At 35.4% G+C, this 21,510-nt stretch overlaps 1 protein-coding gene across 1 annotated transcript in view; it reads left to right on the plus strand.

The window, feature by feature from the left end:
- The window catches only part of CDC73 (cell division cycle 73), a 112,736-nt gene extending 93,348 nt beyond the window's left edge, over positions 1–19,388 (plus strand). Inside the window, exons 12-17 of the mRNA XM_076339872.1 lie at positions 2,951–2,986; positions 3,339–3,426; positions 11,110–11,271; positions 13,151–13,251; positions 16,548–16,689; positions 17,933–19,388. Of these exons, the coding sequence (XP_076195987.1) occupies positions 2,951–2,986; positions 3,339–3,426; positions 11,110–11,271; positions 13,151–13,251; positions 16,548–16,689; positions 17,933–17,969 (566 nt within the window). The 3' untranslated portion in view covers positions 17,970–19,388. The remainder of the gene's footprint in view (positions 1–2,950; positions 2,987–3,338; positions 3,427–11,109; positions 11,272–13,150; positions 13,252–16,547; positions 16,690–17,932) is intronic.
- Positions 19,389–21,510: the final 2,122 nt, after the last annotated feature.

The raw sequence follows: 21,510 nt of genomic DNA on the forward strand, positions 1-21,510 counted from the left end.
ATGAAGTGGGGATCATTTATTTGTGGCCTTTAACTGCATATGTATTGGAAATAACTCATAACTTTTTGGTTAATGTCGCACCGTGGGGCTTGGGTTCATTCTCTTCAGTGTGTTGCCCAGTTAGTCCATTGAAAGGATGTGCTAGTGAAATTAAAAAGTGACGAACTTCTTGGTTGTCAGCTTGGTACTTCACAAATGCCAGCTCAAATATATAATAGGAGCTGGTTAATACTCCAAGAAGAAACAACCTAAATAGAAAAGCTAATCTCAAAAAGAGATATATTATTACTTCTATTATTAATATATCAGAAATAAGTCTTTCTCAGAATGTGATATTACTTCTTCACACTTCTTAGCACGTAAGGTATTTGTAATGGGGCCAGAATCCTCAACTGGCTTTTTAATTCCCAGTTAGTAGACTTTAGCTACCAAGTCCATTTTGTATGTCAGATTGAATCTCAAATTGAGATTCAAAGATAGAATGATATAAGTACTTTGTTTTGGTTTAATGAGAAACCCTTAGAAAGAGTTTTTAAGAGAGTGTAAGCGTACAGACAGTATATGAGAGGATCAGTGTTTCCAAACAGCTATGTGCATATCTGCACCTAGTTTACATACTATGAGAATTTCTGGTTTGGTGGAAGAAAGTCTCGAGTGAAAGGTGTTTATTTAAGAACAAGATGATGGTTATTGTTGTTGTTATGAAGGTATTGGAAAGGGAATGTTTTGGGGTTTTTTGGAAACAAAGCCACCTTTTAAAATGAATATACTTTTTCTAGAATTACTGTGTACTTACTTGTTGAGACTACTAAACGCTTTCAATGCGTGCCTTGCTAATTCCTTGAGATTTATTAGTAGAATTTAATGCTAAGACTTAATATCGTAAAAATGATTCTTCCTCAAAAATCTATTCTAATATTGAATATTCTCAGCATACCTAAATGCCGTCGTGCACAGATTCTTCTGTTTGGTTATTTTGGTACTAGAAAGGTCATGCTGGCTGTCATACTTATCTCACTAGCCCAGTTAAGCATAATAATGCAAATGGAGTTGACAGACAGCAGTATGAAAAGGGTAGAAGTGGCAAGAGCAGAAATCTGACTGAGTTGTCACAGGTCCCTACTGCTAGCTGTGACTTCATGGGCATTAACTGGCAGAAGTGTATTTTTTGTACATTATACAGGTTATACTGATATTGCCCTTCTCTAAGGCCAGTCTAATCCATTATCTTGCCTCTATATTGTAAGTTGAAGAGAGAATAAAGAAGAGAGGTATAGTCAGAAGAAAGTATTAAAAAAAAAAAAAGATTTATCTTTCTGGCTGTTTTAGGATATCGTAGGGTTTGGAACTTTTAAAAAATCAGTTCTGTTCTTAGCAGTCAAAGTATTTAAAACGTGCAATTTCCAGGAGGATGCTGCTTTGCACATAAGAAGTGTTAGTTGAATTGGGCAAAACCGTTGTACAATACTGATTTGAAAAAATATCTGAGTTATGCTTTTAATTTAAGATTTTTTTTCTGCACCTTTCCGCAGAACCTGCTTTTCTACTAGCCTGTCTTGGTACAGCTATCAAATTTCTTACAGATGCTTCCCCCACCCCCCCTTTTTTTTTTTTTTTTTTTTTTTTTTTAGGTCAGCTGATGCTGCCCATATATTTCAGGAACTTTTTTACATTAAGGAGATACCTAGATTTAAAAAAAAAAAAAAAATCATTGAGTGGGTAAAGTTCATGTAGTTCAATATAGTGTCGCCAATTATATCTGTGCATTTGACAATGTCAGGAAAAGATAATTAAGGATATGGTCTCAATATTTCAACAATGGCAACTATGTGTTGTGAATATTTATACTGTTCTAGGCAGTTTCTGAAACAGTTGGTTGTAAATAAACATGAGCAAGTTGGTACTATGAAATTGGAAGTCAATTAATGAAATTTGTCATGCATAGTAGCAGTTGAGACTTGAGTTAGTCTGCATCAATCTTTCTACTACTCACCATTTTTTGATTTTTTGTGAATTAGGATAAACACATATAATGATAATTATCAAGCACAACAGTTCGTTCTTTAAGTTAGGACTCATGAAAACTGAACTATAAAATGTTTATTTGGAGGAAGCCAGGTTTTTCAGTAATAGCACCAAAGTGAAGAAACGTATATGCTTTTCCATCTTTGGACTGATGTATCTCCCATATTGAGGAGGTCATAACTTGGAAGACTGAAGTGGAAACATTGGGGGGGGGCAGGAGTTCTTTGGTTTCTATCTGGCCAGTATTGTTTGTGTGGTTTTTTTGTTTGGTGGTTTGGGGTTTTTTTTGTTGGTTTCTTGTTTTGGGGTTTTTTGTCGTGTTTTTTTTGCTTGACTGCTACCATATCTGTCAAGTTTCATTGTTTCTGGCACCCAAAGAGCTCATGTAAGTCAAACTGCAATCCGAAATTAACTTGAGTAAGCCTGAAATTTAGATTTTGACTGTTGAAAGTTCTATTTGTGTTAAGGATAGCTAAATCTTAGAGGTATCGAGTACAATAATAACTACTAATGAAAAGGTGAGGGTCTGTAAAGATTAGTTTGTTGTGAAACAGTCTTCCTGTTGGTTCAGCACTATTGAACTTAAGATCTACAAGCAGCTTTTTTCAAGATTGCTGGCAATTTTTGTCAATGCTATAGTGCCCCAACCTTTTGAGGAGGATGTAGAGGGATGACTCGTTTCAGTAAAATTAGGAGAGATTGACTCAACTGTCCTAACATCCCTTTCAGACGCTCAAAAGCTGTTTGTCTTCTAAATACTGAGACCCAAATTATAAATCCGTTCTTCAACTGTGTATTGCATCTGTGAAAATGATCTAATGGCTATAATGTGACTCTTCTCTGTTCACTCCTGCAACTTGTTGCCTTACAATGACATTTGTATTTATTTATTAGTCATTCTGCCATATTTTCTGTTTTTTCTCAGTTTCTCAAGCAAGACCACCTCCAAACCAGAAAAAAGGTGAGTCAACTGTAGTTACACGAGCCTTTTCACTCTACCTTTTGCTGGAACCACAAGCAACAATATAAACAAGCAGTGGACTGCAGACAGCATTCTGTTTTGCTAAATATGGGTCCTACCATATTTAGAGACTCCTGATACAGGGGTATGCTTTTTTTTTTGGTGAATGAAAACCTTCGGTTTAGGAAAGATTTACTACAATTTTCTTTGAATACTTTTCCATTATTTTGATCTGTTAAGCAAGAGTTTTGTTTTTATGTACAGTTCCTTTAATAAAAAAAGGGGGGGGGGACCCAACAAAAACCACAACGAAAGAAAAAACCAGGCAAATGTAACTTTATTATCTCTACAGGATCTCGAACTCCCATAATCATTATTCCAGCAGCTACGACCTCTTTAATAACGATGCTTAATGCAAAGGACCTTCTGCAAGATCTGAAGTAAGTAGCTGATTAGAACATATTGTATAAAAAACTGTTTTCAGATATAAAGGTATACTAGTACCAAACTAGTAATTAAGCAAGAGGGAGTATTTACTGTCTCGTGACAAGCTAGTTTTAAAGACCAGAGTGTAAAAGAAATTAATGCCTCTTGAAAAAGCAAAAACTTTATTTTCAGAGTTTTTTCCAGTTGTGACCTGTGGGCCAAATGGGCAGATTGAGAAGAAAGTCTTACAGTACCATTTCTAATGACTATAGTGGTTTTCTTTTACGTAACATATATGCACACATGTGCCACCGATCAACGAGCCCTTACAATGGAAGAAGGCTTAGAGAAGATGAGCAAGTGCAATGTGCTTACGGAGCTCAGAAAAGATTTCAGGAAATGACCACGGTTATTGTAAAGGAGAAGGGGACCGGAGGGTGGCCTCTGTTTTAGATAAACGGCTGTATCAGCTGAGCAGGTCAGCTGGTTGTGTAAATAAAGAAGTTTTTTAAAGTTTACATACAACAAAAATAAGAATAAAGCATTGTCATTAAGTATTGATGCAAATTCATTCAGGGAAATATTAATGAGTTGCTAAAATTTGTTTATGGCATTACGCATCTGATTCTAAGATTTAATTCATTATGGCTGAATGCAATCAATACTGCAAATTACTTTCTGGTAAGGTAAAATTCACTATTATAGTTAATTTAAAAAAAAACACAACACCCCACCCCACCCCCTCCCCAAACCCCACATCTTTCTGCTTGTCCAACAGATTATGGTATTTAGAGTTGCCTATCTGTTAATACCAGTTCATTTTTCTGAAACGGGCAGTCATTTTCACAGGGAAAACCATTGCGGACAATCTGTAGCAGTGTAATGTTCAAAAAATGGAGACCTCTTCTTTCTTCCACCTTCAGCACTTTGCGTTTCCTTTATTAGACTATACACTGCTTTTCTTCAAAAATAGGCTGCCCTTATTGTGGTGCTACAGATGTTACTGGAGTTACCCTAGAATTTTTTAAAACTGTGCTGTGAGATACCAGGTGCCTTCTGATCTCCAGCTTTAGTTTTTAGATTACTGCCACATATCATCAAAGATCCAGTAAGCATACTGGACTCTTGGTGCCTCTTCTGAAATATTTAATTGGAGAGAAGGCTGGCTTTTAACATTGTAGTTTAATGTGCAAGCAGTTACTGGACTGATATAATTGTGTTGACAGAGGATGTTGCTTGTTTATATGGGTTTTTATGTTTAAGAAAAAATTTCACAAGTACAAGCCCTGGATTTTACATCTTATATAATTTGTGACTTTCTGATATGGAAGTAGCTATAATGGAATAAAGCACCTATATGTCATGTCTAAGTCTATCTGTGCTAGGAGGCTTGCACTGTTTTCAGCTCCACTGGGGTAGAGCTACAGTTAACTTCACAAGACATGCCCCAAGAGGAGGCTGATCATTAGAGTGCAAAGAACATGATCCAGTGAAAAATGAAATGAAGTTTAAGGGGTCAAAGGAGGACGTAGTTAACAGGTATGAAAGACAAAGTGAAGCAGCAAGGTATGTTAATGAATCAGAAGTGCAATAGCAGAATTCAGAAGAGCAAAATATTAATTTAGCCATGACAGTCCTAGCACTCTTCTAGAAAATACGCCACCTGGCCTGTATTTTTTGGCATTCAAACTTATTGAAGTAGTTTGTTTAGGAATGGCTGCAGGGTTTGTTTTTAGTGTTCAGGTATGCAGAGTGTAGAACTAGCCTTGATGTAGAGCGTAATTGATAGATATGTGATGGTTTTCCAAGGAAAGAAGACTTACCTAATTTCTGCCTCTAAACCACCGCCGCCTTTAACTCATTCCCTGCTTTCAGCTAAATTTGGCAGAAGAGCAGAGATTTGGAAGACACCTGTCATTGCCACAAGTTTTGGAATAAAGAAATATTGTCCAGGTAGAAAAGACACACCCAAATTAATATTCCCTCCCTTACCCCTGCTGAGGAAGATGCAGATAGATTTGAATTTCTTGACTTTCTAGAGGTAATTGACCTGCTTGTATTAGCCGTCAGAGGAGATCAATGATATAACACAAGGAGAAGTAATTTTTGGAGCTGGAAGAGTAAGAGCCATTGCAGGGGAGACTGCTAAGAAATGTAGGAGAACCGTGGGAGAATGAGGCCCCCAGGATTGTTAGAGTATGGAAGCTGTGATACACATGTGACATGGGCTGTTTACAGGGCAACTTTTTCTTCCATGCCTGATCCCTGAGGCAGCACAGTTCTGTGGAGTGTGTGATAATAAAGAATGAGTATTTGGGTTTCATAAATAAAACCAACTTTGGGGATTCCTGCCATTTAAATGTTTCTTAAAACAAAATAAGGAACAAAGGCGAAATTATAATTGGAGATCAAACCACTTAAAAACTAAAACTTAGTCATAGCTGGGAATCCCTGTCTTTTAGGATTGTTTTTGTCTAGGATGCTGGATTTTCTTCATAAGTAACTAGACTGCAATGCATTGTAGTTTTGGATATGAGAAAAAGTAATTGCACTGTCATTGGCAGATATTTTAGGTTGTTTGTTATAAAATAAACAGGACAGTCTTCATCCAGTACTATGGTAGGCATTAAATTCAATTGTCAAGGACTGGAAGAAACTTACTAATTACACCAACATTTTTGGTAACCCTTTTCATAGCTCTGTAGTATGTTGGGGTTTTTTTTCCTTGCCAATTTTGGCTGACGTTTGTATGATGCTTAGCATGTTTAATTAATCACTAATGTTATGCTCTCTTTTGAAGTAGACAATATGGAAAGTAGGAAAGATATGAGTAGAATGAAATATATATAACAATAAACAGGAAGCATGTTACTCGTTTAAGACTTCCTTTTTTAAGGTATCTGATTTATCTGTTGGATATATTTGTTGCAACTTAGATTTTGTAGGGGGACATTTCTATATATAAATTGTAATATATACAATGCACATGCTGTATAATATGCAAATATTCTTGATAACCTTTTTTGAAAGGTTATTTTTCTAACAAGCGGAGTACAAGATAAAAATGGAAGAGTTTCTAAAATATTAAAAAGATATAATTTCATTTAAAATCAGAACTGCAATACTTTATGGTTATTGTGAAGCTTCTTAAAAAATATTTCATATAATACACTGTATTCTTACTCACTATCTGAATGCAACATTGCATATCGTAATTATTCTGTAAAATCTGGCTTTCCAGACTAAGTAGTTGAGAATATCTGAAGTTAGGCTTTTCAGAGGCAATGCTTCTGCTTTACATGGAACAAAAGTGAGGCAGGAGTTATATCAGGCAGATGTAAATGATTAGATGATGATTATGTATTTTTATTATGATGATGCTTTTACTCATGATATGTTTCACCATATGTGGCCAGACAACTCACTGAGGTTTATCCAGCTTTGATTTGAGCAAACTATCTGAAAGATTTAGGGATGATATATTACAAAAAAAGCTTTGTTCTCTTGCAAAAATAGGTGTATGAAGCTTTTGAAACTGTAATCTAACAAAAATATTGAGGGGGTTGTAAAAATAAGTCTCCATCTCCAGTTCTAAACACGATCAAACGTATATTACAATGGTCTCGGTTACTGTCCAGCATTGGAGTTGCCTTATTCTCTGTTCATGCATTTTTCAGTATGCCTGAGTTGGGGGCCCAGAAGTGCTGACCTGACCTCAATGAAAGTGTTTTAAAGTTAATACTAGCAACTGATGTGAGTTTAGAGCCTAGGCATGAGCGGCTCTGGCAGTTCAGTGGCTAGTATCTTACCAATTACCTCCCATAATTTGATTTTGTTCAGTTGCTTGCCTGTTACCTTAGGAAAGGGACCTGCTGTCTTTGTAAAGTGAGAGTGCGCACCAGTTTTTATGTGAATAATGGCCTCAAGTTGCGCCAGGGGAGGTTTAGATTGGACATGCGGAAAAATTTCTTTACTGAAAGAGTGGTTAAACATTGGAACAGGCTGCCCAGGGAAGTGGTTGAGTCACCATCCCTGGAAGTATTTAAAAGACATGTAGATGAGGCACTTAGGGACATGGTTTAGTGGGCATGGTGGTGTTGGGTTGACGGTTGGACTCAATGATCTTAGACGTCTTTCCCAACCTTAATGATTCTATGATTCTATGATTCTAATGATTTTGGCAATTAACAGCACGAAAACTGAGTGCTATTAATTTCCTAGTAGGGGTATAAAAATGGATTCTAAGTAGATACGGGATTTTTTTTTTTTTTTTTTTTTACTAGGGAATAGTAATCTGGAGAAGCAACAAAAAAATGTAAGTTCCTGCAGAGTCAGGTTTCAAAAGACATTTCTAGTGTGTTGGATGATTAAAAAGGTGTCAAGTACAAATATGTAGTTAAGCCACCAGCTATAGTATTGTGGCAAGTAATTCCCAAGAGAAGATGGGGGTTTTGCTGTTTTCTTTTAATACTCAGATTTCTAAGCTTGTCTTTTTGTGTCCAGGTAGTGATGGAGTAAGCTGTGATTATATTTATAATCATATGGTAATTTCTATTGATTCTCAATTCTTGAGCACATGGCTTTTATTATAGTTACTGAATCAATGGTTCCTGGAAATGCAAGCATGTATCTCATAAACTTTCTGTAAGCTGTCATTTATTCCTGTACTCTGTGTGCGTACATATATGTAAACATTTCCTTCAATGCTTTCTTTATGACAGTCATCTTCTCTACTGTTCCATGTGAATCTGCTCATTGATATTTTTTTCTTCAGAAAATTCAGATAACAAGATATTTTATGTTCTGTCCTGGAGAAATGCATTCAAAAACATACAGGTTTTTACAGTAAATAGAACTGAAGCTATTGTCTAGAAGATACATGACTGAGGCACAACTGAATAGTGCCTTAATGGCTGTAACACAGTTTCTAGCTGACTGTGAAATGAAGAGAAACTGTCAATTAACTGATGTTCAAATGAATTCTTAAACACAGAAACATTTAAAGCTGGAAGTAGAATTGAGAATGCCTGTTTCAACCAAATTTGAGGGGTCTCAAATATAGTGGTGAAATTGTTAGACTCTTTAGCAATATTGCTGCTTAGTGTTCATGTTTGTCTAATTTGGCAGGGGCAGCTAGGTTTCCTGTTTCCATTTAAAATGTGTTTGCTTCCTCACATTTACAAATTAAAAATGTGACCTTTTAGATTGCTGTTCATATGAATATTTCATTATCACTGTAATGTATGTATGGCTGTTTGTTTTTTATTTACATATTCTGTACGAGTTTGTTCTCATTCAGTGCGTGGAACGTAATAAAGAACAAAATTCTTCTCATGCTGTCCACCATTTTAGGTGATCCCGGCTTTTCATATAGACCTTGCCACTTGGGTAAAAGGTGTTGGGGGGGTGTTGTAATTTTTAAAATTATTTTTTTTAAAAGCATTTTATTTCCATCTTTCTAGCCCAGATTCCTTAGTTCTGATGGGTGAGGAGAGGCTCAAGAAGACCAAGCAAATCCTCATTTTAAGTTATAAAATACAGTTTCCTATCAGTTAGTATTGGCAAAGCAAAGCCTGCAACATGTTGGCAGGACAGGCTGTTAGGTATGCTCATGATTAAAGTTGCACCTCACTTTTCAGTTTTTAAATTAGCAACTTGACGAGAAATATTTAATTCTGATGTCACATTTGGTAGCTTTTTCCAAAGTAGAACTGTGTTGAGCGCTTCTGTGCGTTGCACGCAACTGTATGTTAGTTGGGTGTGGTAAATAAAATATATGTAAATATTAACTGTTTTCTAATTACTTCAGTTATTGGTGAAATGACTCTCTTAATGTTTTTTTTATAATGTTGTAGGTGGCCTAAGTGTACTTTTTCCCAGTGTATCCTGTATAGCTTTTTTTGTCTGTATTTCTTCAGAATGGTGTTGTTTTACATGTACTAGACAGATAAGCATAACTTAATTTCTAGTTTATCATTTAACATCTGTAGTGCTTTTTCTGTACTTGCAATACTAGTCAACTTTAATGCACAATTCATACTCATTTGCAGGATTTTTTTAATTTTCCAGTGCAGTTGTATGCATTTGGAGGCACACTTCAGAAATCGGTTGTGACCTTTCTGTTTCTGAAACACTGTTAAATCGTGAAGAGTATAAGGGGGCTTCATCTGTTTATTTATGTTAGGAAAGTAAAATAGTCTTTCTTGAAGGTTTATCGACAATTTCCATGTACTGCCTTAAAACATGATATATTTTTCCCCGAAATGCCATTTTCCCATTGGATATAAGATGTTAACAAAAACTACTGTTTTCAAGTTGACTGAATAATGAACTTTTCCTCATGTTTCATTTTTCATTCCTTTTTTCTATTTTTCCATGAGTAGGAAGTGCAGTCTGCCTGTTTAAGCACATTCAAATTGTTTTTTAGTATTCAAATGGAAATAGGTTGAAGAGAACAAATAGAAATGCTGCAAACAACTTACCCAAAAAATGTAGTAAACTTTTTAAAAGCACCATCTATACTATAATGAAGAGAAATCTTACCAATTATGTAGAGTACTGTGTTTTTAAAATGTAGCACCAATACTCCTGATAACTTTTGCAGTTAAGTGAAACATAATGTTTCTTTTTATCAGAAGTTTTGGAAATGAAATGTTGCAAAGTGTTAGTACAGCTGGGTGGTTCTGACTAAAATATTATGAGCTCTGCTCTTTTGCTGGCCTGGTAGGTGATACTGGTCACATCAGCTTACCTTTCTGTGACATAGTTTTAGTTCTATAAAATGCATGATTTTGTTATCTTTCCTTTTGACAAAATCCACTGAGATTCATCAGTAGAAAGGCTTACACTACTCTCACATTTATGATACCAATTCTGAGAACTGTTCTGTGTATTTTATTTTATTATCACCATAAAGCAGAGACTCTTGAAATGGAATTGCCTTTTTTTTTTAAGGTGGGGGGCTGAAAAATAAAAGATCTGTAATTCATTTGTGGGAGGGTCAAATCCTAAGCATTTATTTTTGTCATAGGGAGATTACATAAGGTATGAGGATCACATTATCCTTAATTTCCAAGCACTTAATCTATCAGAGAAGCTATTTAGGGGAAAAAAAAATCCAGTATTGTAGTATCATACATCATAGTAACCAGATGAATCGTTGATAATGTAAAATCACAATCATCCAAAAAAATAAAACCTCACTCAAAAACCTTTTTGACCAAAAATCCCAGCTTTCTTGAGAAAACATAATTCTGATGGCTCCAAAAGCAAGCACTCTACAATTTGATCCAGGAAGCAATTGTTTCTTAGTGCCCAAGACTTTCCCATGTTACTCGTGATCACGAAAAAGAATGCGTTATAGCCATTTAGCAGCTTGTGATCTGGCTCCTCATCTGCAAGTGTATTGGGTAAGGTCAGCAAGGAGTGCCACAAATGTATAAGAACAGGTCAGGCTGTAGTTTTGAGGGGCAGAGAACCTTTTAGTACGACTGTTTTTACCATAAGGGCTTATGAAATATTATTCTTACATTTTTTGCTGTTCTGAATGAGTAGTGATTGAGGCTTGGCATAGTGAAAATGAGATGGTTTCAGTGACTGTTGCCAATAATGCAAAGTTCTGATAAAGTTGTTACTTTTCCTGCTGATTACATCAAATAAATTGCTTTTGTCTACTGAATGTTTCTTTATTCCCCAAGGTTTGTACCATCAGATGAAAAGAAGAAACAAGGCTGTCAACGAGAAAATGAAACTCTAATACAGAGAAGGAAGGACCAGATGCAGCCTGGGGGAACTACAGTCAGCGTCACTGTACCTTATCGAGTAGTAGACCAACCTCTGAAACTTATGCCACAAGACTGGTAAAATAGATTTCCCCTTTATAAAATTTCTTTACCAGGAGAATGCAGAATTTGGAGGGGACCAATAAAATTGCATACAAAGTTAAGATACAGATAAAAGAATGGATTTGATTGTTACCTGTATAGGAGTCTTTTCTTCAGGTGAAAATAATATGACACTAAACTGCTTAAAAGAAGCTTCTTAAGAAATCCAACACTCCACATTTTAACAGTACGAGCAGCACAACTGTTTTTATTAGGTTTGTCTGAAATGTTCCAGAAATTCAAATAGGAATATTCATATGAGTTTTCCAGTTCATGATGCTGTAGCGTGCGAGTCACTGAAACATGATCGGAGAGAAAATCCTCCTTTCTCGTCTGCTTTCTGAATGAGGTCTATTAGAAAGATACGTTTGCAGGCCTTCAGCATCTGACATTCTAACTTTTTTTAATAGTTTAAGAAATAAAAAACCCACATCAGACAGTAACTGAACTGTGGTTTCAGTAGCAAATCGGATTCATTGAATTGGATTCAATGATGGAAACCTACTTCTGAAGGGAGAGCCCCAGTTGGGGAAAGGGAATCATAGATAGCTTTTAAGAAAAAGCTGCAGATTGTTTTTTTTTTTTCTGTAGCCCATTCTTCAATGCTATGAAAAAACATATTTCTCTTTGAGCAGGAAAATTCTGAAGAAGCATCTTTTTGTTATTTGGTGTAATGTATTAGGCAACATTTTTACTACTTCCTCACAAATGTGAGGATTTTAGATGTGCGCAGTGACATTTTTGATGGTTTTGTAACTTCCAAAGTGGATTTTAATGGAGAGGAATACTTTGAAAAGGTCCTGTTCCTAAATTAATTGTTCTCTGTATTGAGAACTTGAACTAATCAGAAATCCGTGGTTTTGAAATTCTAAATATCAAATAGCACTTAAAATACTTAATGATCAAACCTTTAAGAACCATCTAAAATGGTTCCTAAAGTGCTTCTGACCAAAGAGATGAAGTGGCGTGGGTTTTTTAGCTTGTTTTTATCCAAGGGAGAATCAGATATTAGTATCTAGAAATTAACATGTTGCCGCTGTTGGTTTTTTTTTTTCCTGTTAGCCATTACAAAACATCATTTTAAATGGCAAAGCTTTAGTCTGTCTTTTAAAAAACAAAAAAACCCAAAACTCCACCTTGATTACCAAATCCCAAATGGAAAAGAATAGACTTTATGATGAATTAAATTTGGGGATTAAGGAGGTAATTATTTGTTATTGTAGGTAGAAACCATGGTTGGATGATGTAAATGTTCAAGAAAAAGATAGACCATATGTGGGAGGACATTTATTCTCAAAGGTTTTTTTAAAATTTTATTAGTGTAAAAGCTTCATCTTAATCATAAATTTATTTACTTAGACCACAGGTAATGGTTACATACCCTTACAATATGTGATGCACTTTGCAACCGGAGGCAGAAATTTAGCAGATGTCTCTTCTAATAATTTTTTAGAATAGAAGTTAACAGTATTCAGAATAAAGGCTTTTAAATTGATACATCTCAGTTTACAGTGTTATTCATAGAAGATTATCTCTAAAATGTTGGAGCACTTTTTAAAAGCAAAGTAATAATGACCAGAAATAAACACTGTTTGACTTCTTGTAAATGTAACATGAGAAACTGCGCTGCATTCTGCAAAGGGATGGAGCTAAAAGTCCAGAAAAATCACATGGAATTTTTTTTTTTTTTGCTTAACAGAGAAAAAGCAGTCGTGCTGGAGGTGTGGTTGTTAAATGTGCTATACTGCTCTTACTAAAATAAGAAACTATGCTAAGGTATATTGCCTGTTTAAGCAAACATGTAATTTTAAATGTTCAAGGCCATCAACATCTCCATCTCTTTCTTTGTTCATAGGGATCGTGTGGTGGCAGTGTTTGTACAGGGTCCTGCTTGGCAGTTCAAAGGCTGGCCTTGGCTCTTGCCTGATGGATCACCTGTTGATATCTTTGCAAAAAGTAAGGGGGTTTGTTGTTTTGTTTTTAAGTGTTTGGAGGTTTGTTATTCTGTTTGGCGTTTTTTGTGGGGTTTTTATGCTTATGGCAAAGTACTGCCAAGTACTGCCAAAGTGCTGTTGGACTGGGATGGTTGAGAAGACAGGCGCTTAGGCTTTTGCACAGATGGCAAGTATTAATGTGCCCTCTGCAATTCTTTTGTTCTGACCTTGTGGAAGCTCACAGAAATTTTCTCAGAGTTGTTGTCTTTACAAGAGGTTCAGAAATAACTGGTGTATAAACTTACTTGCCAAGCTTCTAAAAAAAAAAAATGTGAAAAGACAATGTGTATTATAACACTTCATAGATAACAGGTTTACAGGCTGTTTTCCGATGTCATTACTACTTTGAACAGAGGATTAATCACCTAGTATTTTGCTAAGAAAGCTTTACAAATATGATCTGGTGTCTGACAAAAACTTGAAAGTTTAATGAGATACTTTTAAGTTGTAAGCTAGATGTTACTGCTGTTACTACTGGACAGGTTTTTTGAGTTATCACAATTATGCCCAGTATGCTTTGAGACACACTGCACTTTTCTCGCACGGTTCACTCTTCTAAGGTGTGTGATAATATCTAAAGAAACTGTCAGATTCTGTTCTCTGTCGCTTCATTGTGAAGCTGCCTTAGAAAACAGACCTTTTTGTAGTGTCCAGTGGTTTCTGAGCTACAGATTTAAAAAAAAAAACAAACCAACACATACACACAAAAGCAAGACACAGTCTGTCATCTTCCAGTCAGTGTGATGAGGAAACAAGTTTGATCAGGTTTTATGTGTGCACATATTTGGTATGTGCAGTAGAAGCTGGAAAGAGAATGCGAGTTTGGTAAGGAGCAAAAAAACCAAAACAGTCGGATGGAAGGCTAGGGATGGTATTTGTGAACAAGAAAATAGAATGAGTTGCATAAGGGGGGGGTTTGAGAATGAACAGGGAGAGAGTGAAAGAGCCTGAAAGTCAACGTAAAAGTAAAAATACACCACAGGAAAGAGTTTAACAAGAGAGACTAATGAAAGAAGAAAATAACGCTTCAAAATGAAGATGTAGAGAAAACAGAAACTGTGAAAAGCAAACCCAAGAAAAATGCTGGTAACTGTATAAGGTCTAGCTAGTAGTTGCATGCTAGTTCCTATTAATTTTGACATTATGTATATATAAATGTGTAGAGGGCCATAGGAGTTGTGACATGCTTTGACATTTTTGAAGTCTTCGCTATGCCAAAAGATCAAAATCATAGCCTGTGTAGTTCAGTCTGAAGGTGTACAAATTCTTACATGTTTCAAGTGAAAGAAGGATATCTCTTCTTACTTGACTCATAAAGGTACATTGAAATGGACCTTTTTTAATTATAGAATACATTCCGTTGTTTCAAAGCGAGGTATTTTTAAAATATTTTCCTGATAAGAGTATCTCTGGGGCTTTTCCTAATGACTTTACTCACTCCTCAAAATAAAAACAGTGTAAATGGAGAGAGCACAGGCAACGTCAATCTGGTTGTATGTGTTTTCCTTTTCCTGAAGCTATTGCTTTGCCCGTATTTATAGTTTTCAATAGTCTTCATAAACGTGGTTTCTGGGATCTGCAACAGTTCATTATTCTATCTGCAGTTTGCGTTTCTTCATGTAAGTCACTGGGTCTGCAGTGATTAACAAATACTCAAAGCTTATTACTGTCATTTTGGAAAACAAGCAGGTAGCTTACCATAAAGAATTCCTCAGTAAAATCTGTATTGTACCAGAGCCTGTTAAACTGGTTTTATTTGTTCAATTGCTCTGTCACGTAGCATTTTGTTAGTTGAGTCTTTAAAATTGTTCTCCTTAGTTTTCTTTACACGTGGTCTGAGTGTTTAATGTTCACATAGCAAACAAGCTTATTTTTGCATCTGCAAGTGAATGTTTCAGATGAAATTTTGAATGATGTCACTTTAATGAACAGATATTTAATTTTGAATACCATTTTAAAGGTCTTGCTGCTAGAGCACATTAGTGCGCTTTAATACTGATTTGTTTCAGATTCAGAAGTGGATTGTCTTCTGCTCAATATCGTTTAACCTTAATGCAGAGGTTCTGTCAGGCGTTGATTAAGTTTTCTGTAAATGCATAGCCCCAGTATATCTTTATCTGCTTTGTCTGGAGTTATTTTAAAACATGCAACATTGTATGGCAAAGATAATGTATATGTATTCTTAGTTTTCATTCACAAAGCTTGGAAATTTATCTGGCAATGGTACAAGCCAGATGATCACTTCTTTAGTTTGTTAATTGAAAAAATGCTAATTTGAGATACTAATCTTCTAGAAAGCTTCTAGATATATAATTTTATAGATTGACCTGTATCTGGAAAAGGGGACTGATTTTATTTATTTATTTATTTATTTATTTATTTATTTATTTTAGCCATTTGGCTAAATTTGTAGGTGGATTTTGTGGAAGAAAAAATGAAGAGGGTGGTACCGGAAAAGATATGACCATGGCATTAAAAATAACTAGTTTCCACAAGCCTGGTCAAATGCTTCTGCTTTACTTCTCCAATAATATCCAGAATAGAAAATGCATCAAATTGGTTACCAGATAGGAATTGTACAAGACTTAAATACTTTGCGCTGGATTATGTCAAAACTATGATTTGGCTAAGGAAATCAAGAAGAATCTCAAGAAGATTTTAATACTCACTGTGTTAATGCTTAGGCTTTACATAATTCACATGTGACAATACTTCCCAAGAGCAAAATAACTGTTAATATTTTACCATTTTTAACTGAGTACTAGATCAGGGGAAATTGGCAGTTACTAAATTTCTCAGAATGCTTCATGTAGCTTTTGGGAGTTACACTGGCATTCTGCTATCAGTCTTCTACACAGACTTTCAGGAAATAGCCAGGCTTCCTTCTCAATGGTCTCAGAAATGCTTTTTTTTTTTTTTAATTCTTAGACAGTTCAAAGATTTTCAGAAAGAACATCTTTGTTTCCCAGACAAAATGTGCTTGAATTGGCAATGAGTTTCTGCTGTTCTCCTGGAATCTATGCATCTAAAAATAGGGGCTACCTTTTCACTTAGACCTGTAATAGCATGAGAGCCTGATAGTGGCCACCGACCACTATATTTAGCTCAGTGCCCTTTATTAACTAGTTTACTTTCTTGAGAGATGGGCTTATTAATTTTGTTCTCAGGCTCTATTCTGAAAAAAGAGGGATGGGAATTCTCTTTGACTAATAACTAAACACAGTGTTTGTACACTAACTGTTTTCCTGTTTCCTGTAGTTAAAGCTTTTCATCTCAAATACGATGAAGTACGTCTGGATCCAAATGTACAGAAATGGGATGTAACAGTGTTAGAACTAAGCTACCACAAAAGACACTTGGACAGGCCAGTATTTCTACGCTTCTGGGAAACTTTGGACAGGTACGTTTTCCTCTTGAAAACCCTTTATGCTCATGCTTTTATGATGTTTGGTGGGAATGAAAAGTTATGGCAACAACTTAGACATCTGAACAATGTTTTAGCTTGACAATACTGCTTGTTTAGACTTTCCCTGATGATACAGTTAAAGATATACCACTATATTTTATTATAAACTATAAATAATAATCTCCAAAGTGTAATATGCATGGATTTAAAGGAAGGGTAGTTACCATTAATCATCAATTAATACCATGATTTCCCACTTCCCTTTAGGCAGAAGGAAAGGAATGGAGAACAAGCTAGGTAGTGTAGAGTTTTCCTTTGTTACCCCAGCCCTGCCCTTGGACTGCAGTTCTGAGCTTACAAGCTCTCGTCCTTTCTCTCTCCACCTCACTAGATGACAATCTAGAAAAGGTGAGAAACTACCTTAAGAAAAAGAGCCACAAAGCATTATCTTATCCTGATGTCCTTGAGTCCACAGCACTGGGTAGAAGAGGAGGGAAGTCAAAAAAAGATACGGCACATAATGAGTTTTGGACTAGTGATTCTTCTGTATTTTAGGGGCCTTCCAAGTACTTAGCCCTGCCTTTTGTGAGACGTGAGGGATGGAGAAGCACCAGCAGCTCTGTGAAGAGCAGCATTGCTTCTGACTCTGCTTCTCTGTGGTTCAGAACCCTCTCTGAATGGGAAGTTCATTGCAATACCTTTTTCATGTTGTAGAGAAGAAACTTTCTTATCATGAAGCAGTTGAAGAAATATTGAGGGAAGGGAGAAGCCCATGCATTTCATGAATGTTTAATCTTTTCATGTTGATTGCACAGCAAACTGCTTGAATGATTGAGTGAACTTCAAAAAGAAAAATCCTATGGGAGTTGTCAAAATAATTCCAAGCATCAAACTTTCTATAGCTTCTTATTTAAAAGTCTCAGCTAAACTATATTTCTGAATTCCCAGAATGAACTAGAGTTATCTTTAACAACAGTCTTCCCATGTTAGAAGTCGTGTGATGCCTTGGATAAACGTGAATTTTCTTTGAAGCAAAGGTTTTAGCTGACTGTTTTTTAGTGGGACAAATATTGTGCATAATACAGAGCTGTATGGCATATAAGAAATTGCATCTCTTTGGCAGCTTGCTAATTCTCTAAGAATTTTGTTTTAACAAAGCTTGTGCATATTATTCCTGAGAGTAAAATTTCTATAAATACCAAAAGAGTAGTAACGTTGTTTTCTGTTTTTTTTTCAGGTATATGGTAAAGCACAAATCTCACTTGAGATTCTGAATCCTTCAGCTGCCATTTATTTCCTGAAGTATGGATTGAGAAAAATGAAAGGGGCTCCAGTTTGGAGACCAGAGCTCGCACTATATGATACGTCAAGAACTTTACAAATGAAGAAGAGTCACAGTTTAAACTTTTTATAAAATCTTGTTTGGATGCTTCATGCTATAGCAGGTTGATACCTGTTGTTATTCAGAAGCAAAGGGGTTTTGCTTAAAACTATTTTTTTAATGTTGTTAGCCTTCTAGTCTGCAATCCAAATTGTATATTTTGATAGCAGCAGTTTCTTCTCTGTTTTGTTAAATTAGCTACATTTTTAAATAATGTGTTTTGTTCCTTATTAGAAAATAGATTGATCTTCACTGCAGGTTACAAATGTGTGTGTGTGCGTGTGCGCATGTGCGCACGTGTGTGTGTATATATATGTGTGCATGTGTCTATATATATAATGTATAAAAAAAAATTATAGACACACTTATGCACACATAGATGTTACCAGGCTTTCTAAACCACTTAGCTTCTGAGCTTAGTTTTGGTTTTCTTTGCTTATTGATTCACTTACTGAAAATATTTTGTTGTGAATGATATTACATTTTAGTCAATAGACTTGCAAGCTGAGCAAAGTGGAAATTGTTTTGGATAAATCAAAATGTCAACCTGTATATGTATATTCTGTCAGTCTTTGTTGAAAAAGGGAAGATGAAAAATCTAGAAACACTTTTTTGGATTTGTAATGTCCCGGTTTACTAAATCTTTAAACTTTATTATAGGAATACCTTCAAGTCATGTTAACTTTAAATTGCCATTCTTCACACAGGTCTTTCTATTTAAACTGAAAGTGTGCATGTGTACATTCCCATCTATCAAAGTACCTTTACATATGAGTCTAAATGTTACCTAGATTAAATAATGAATAGAGAAAGAAAGAGTTTGGATTTTTTTTTTTCCTGAAACAGCCACCACAAGGAATGAATAATTTTAACTTCTTTGCATTTACGCCTCTAATACCACCTCTAATATTATTTTCTTGTGACAAAAGTAGCCCAGACTGTGTCTACAGGAGTTGTAATTTTCTGAAATGAGTGGCTAATATGGCCTCCTAACAGTCCTGCATTGGAATGGAAAATGAGTCTACTCCAGTTACCAAAGAACAGATTTGCTTGATCTACAGTACGAGTATAACTGAGGCCAGAAGACCCTGGTATTTGTATGGATTTATGGTATCTCTGTATCTATTTAATAACATTAAGTTGATGTTGCATACCAGTGGATGTAGAGAATGATCAAATACTGTAACACCTGCATGAATTTTTTTCTGGGATAGAAGATACATGTTTATATTCCTGTTCTTGAAATTCCAAACCATGTTTTTTTAATATACTTTACATTTAAAGTTTGATGAAAGTAAAATGTTCTACCTATTCTTCTTTAGTTCTGCTTTTTATTTGATGTTACCTTCATTTTTAATAAAACTAGAAGGCACATCTCCTTAAGAGGTTTTTAAAACTATGTCTTAAATTTATGAGGACTGTGAGGTCTGACTTTTAATTAAATGTTTCCATCCCTGCTATATCGAGACTACTATTTTTAAATGATCTTAATGGAAATGTAAAAAAACCCCAAACCACCAAACAAAAAACCCCAGTGACTCCAAGATTAGAAGAAGTTGAGACTGGATTTTTGAATTGATTCTGCAAAGTGACTGAGAAGAGCAGGCAATACAGAACTACTAGAAGTTCTCCTATTTGTATGGGCAGTTGGTCAGTACCAAATGACTGTTTTTTCCCAATACTTAAGCTTATATAAATGTATCCATGTCATACATGAGTGAGCTAAGACATTCAATACTTTGTTTTAACCTGTACTATAATTAGTAAAGCTGTAATGGCTATCAACACAGCAATCGCTACCATGAGGAAGTGGTTCAATTTTAGGGTTCGTTACTGCTTTAAATAGAGGGATATCATGTATGGTTTTTGTAACTCTCAAACGTTTCCAATTAGAAATGTCATTTTTTTCAGACTTAATCAGTACTTCATGGCCCATGCAGTTTTAAAGAGACTTCTGTAATGGGCAGCAAACTTATAAAGCAAATTCTGAAGAAATGTGTGCTTCATGTGCACTGCGATACACAGACTATGTAGTGGTCTTAAAATAGGCGAGGTCCAATTATCTTTTTTCTGTCCTGTATTTCACTTGTGTTTTAAATGCATGTGTAATCCCAGGTCCAATATTGCATACAGGGGATGGCTTGACTGAGATGTAAATTTATGTATATATTGGGAGTAAGTCGCCCGAAACTAGTGAAGTTACATGAATCTGAAACTGGCAGAAGAGCAAAATCCATGAAATCTTTGTATGAACTGTGCCATTTTTTATGGATTAAGCATAGACCTTTAACATCTTAGAATTTTGTACTTGCAAGCAATTTACAACACAAGTTGTAAAATATGTATTTGTGAAGGAGTTGGCACCTGATCGTGCACATTTTTGTCAGTCATAAAAGTAGTGATGTTTATAAAATGAGCCATTTTGCAATCAGATTCCTGCTGACATTATTGGAAGTTTAATTAGGTTGTCAGAACAGCATTCCTGCTGCCTTCATAAATAACTGCACATAGATTATGAAACTACTTGGACTTAAAAATTTAGCCTTGCAGCAGCATTTTGCAACACAGCTGGAATTTTAGACACTTATGTTATGCTTAATTTATCTACAAGTTAATGTAGAGTAATAAAGAAAACCGATACTAAGAGCTGGGGAAGCTGGAGGATCAGACATCTGTTTTAGTGAGCTGCATTCTTATTGTTGAGCAAATTTGACGCACTACTTAGAGGTGTATAAAGTGTGTAAATTGTACTCAATTAAAATGTATAACTAAAACTGAGCTAGTTCACTGACTGTAGTTTATTGAACAGTAGAATGATACTAGCATGGGAATCAAATATCAAATTGGCTGTTTCTATTAAACATCTTAAGTGTCGTAACTCTACACTGTTTCATAAGTACAAGATGAACGAGATGAAACAAGATAAAACAATGAAAACTGGTTTGAAGTCTGCTATTGGGCTCCCGTACTATCAGCAGGTGATTATTTCTTTTAGTAGCAAGGTTGTAGGGGCCAGTGGGTGTATCTGAAGTAATGATTTTATATTAAAAACTAAAATACCTATGATTTATACTATTTAAGCTTTCTGAATGCTACCCTGAACAAAGCAGACAAAGGGGGAATTTTTGTGAGGTAAAGTAGGGCAACCGCAGGGACTTGCATACCTGAAGAAATTGCAGATCAGCATCCTCAGTTGAGCAGGCTCAGCTATTTAGTTATTACCTGTAATTTCTATAGCAAGATAGTTTCACAAATAGGTACTAAAGGCAGCACCTGAGCTAGACATTTCATAGAACTGTTCTGCAATGCTGTAAACCTTCTTATTTCTGAATACAGAAGAAAATGTAGATAGCAGATTGTGTGTTAAGTTGCCCTTGGTCATAAGTTGAACTATTATGTGATATTTGACAGATAAGCCTTTATCAGAACGGCAA

This window comes from Aptenodytes patagonicus, chromosome 5 (genome assembly GCF_965638725.1).
Source record: "Aptenodytes patagonicus chromosome 5, bAptPat1.pri.cur, whole genome shotgun sequence".
Classification (NCBI taxonomy): domain Eukaryota; kingdom Metazoa; phylum Chordata; class Aves; order Sphenisciformes; family Spheniscidae; genus Aptenodytes; species Aptenodytes patagonicus.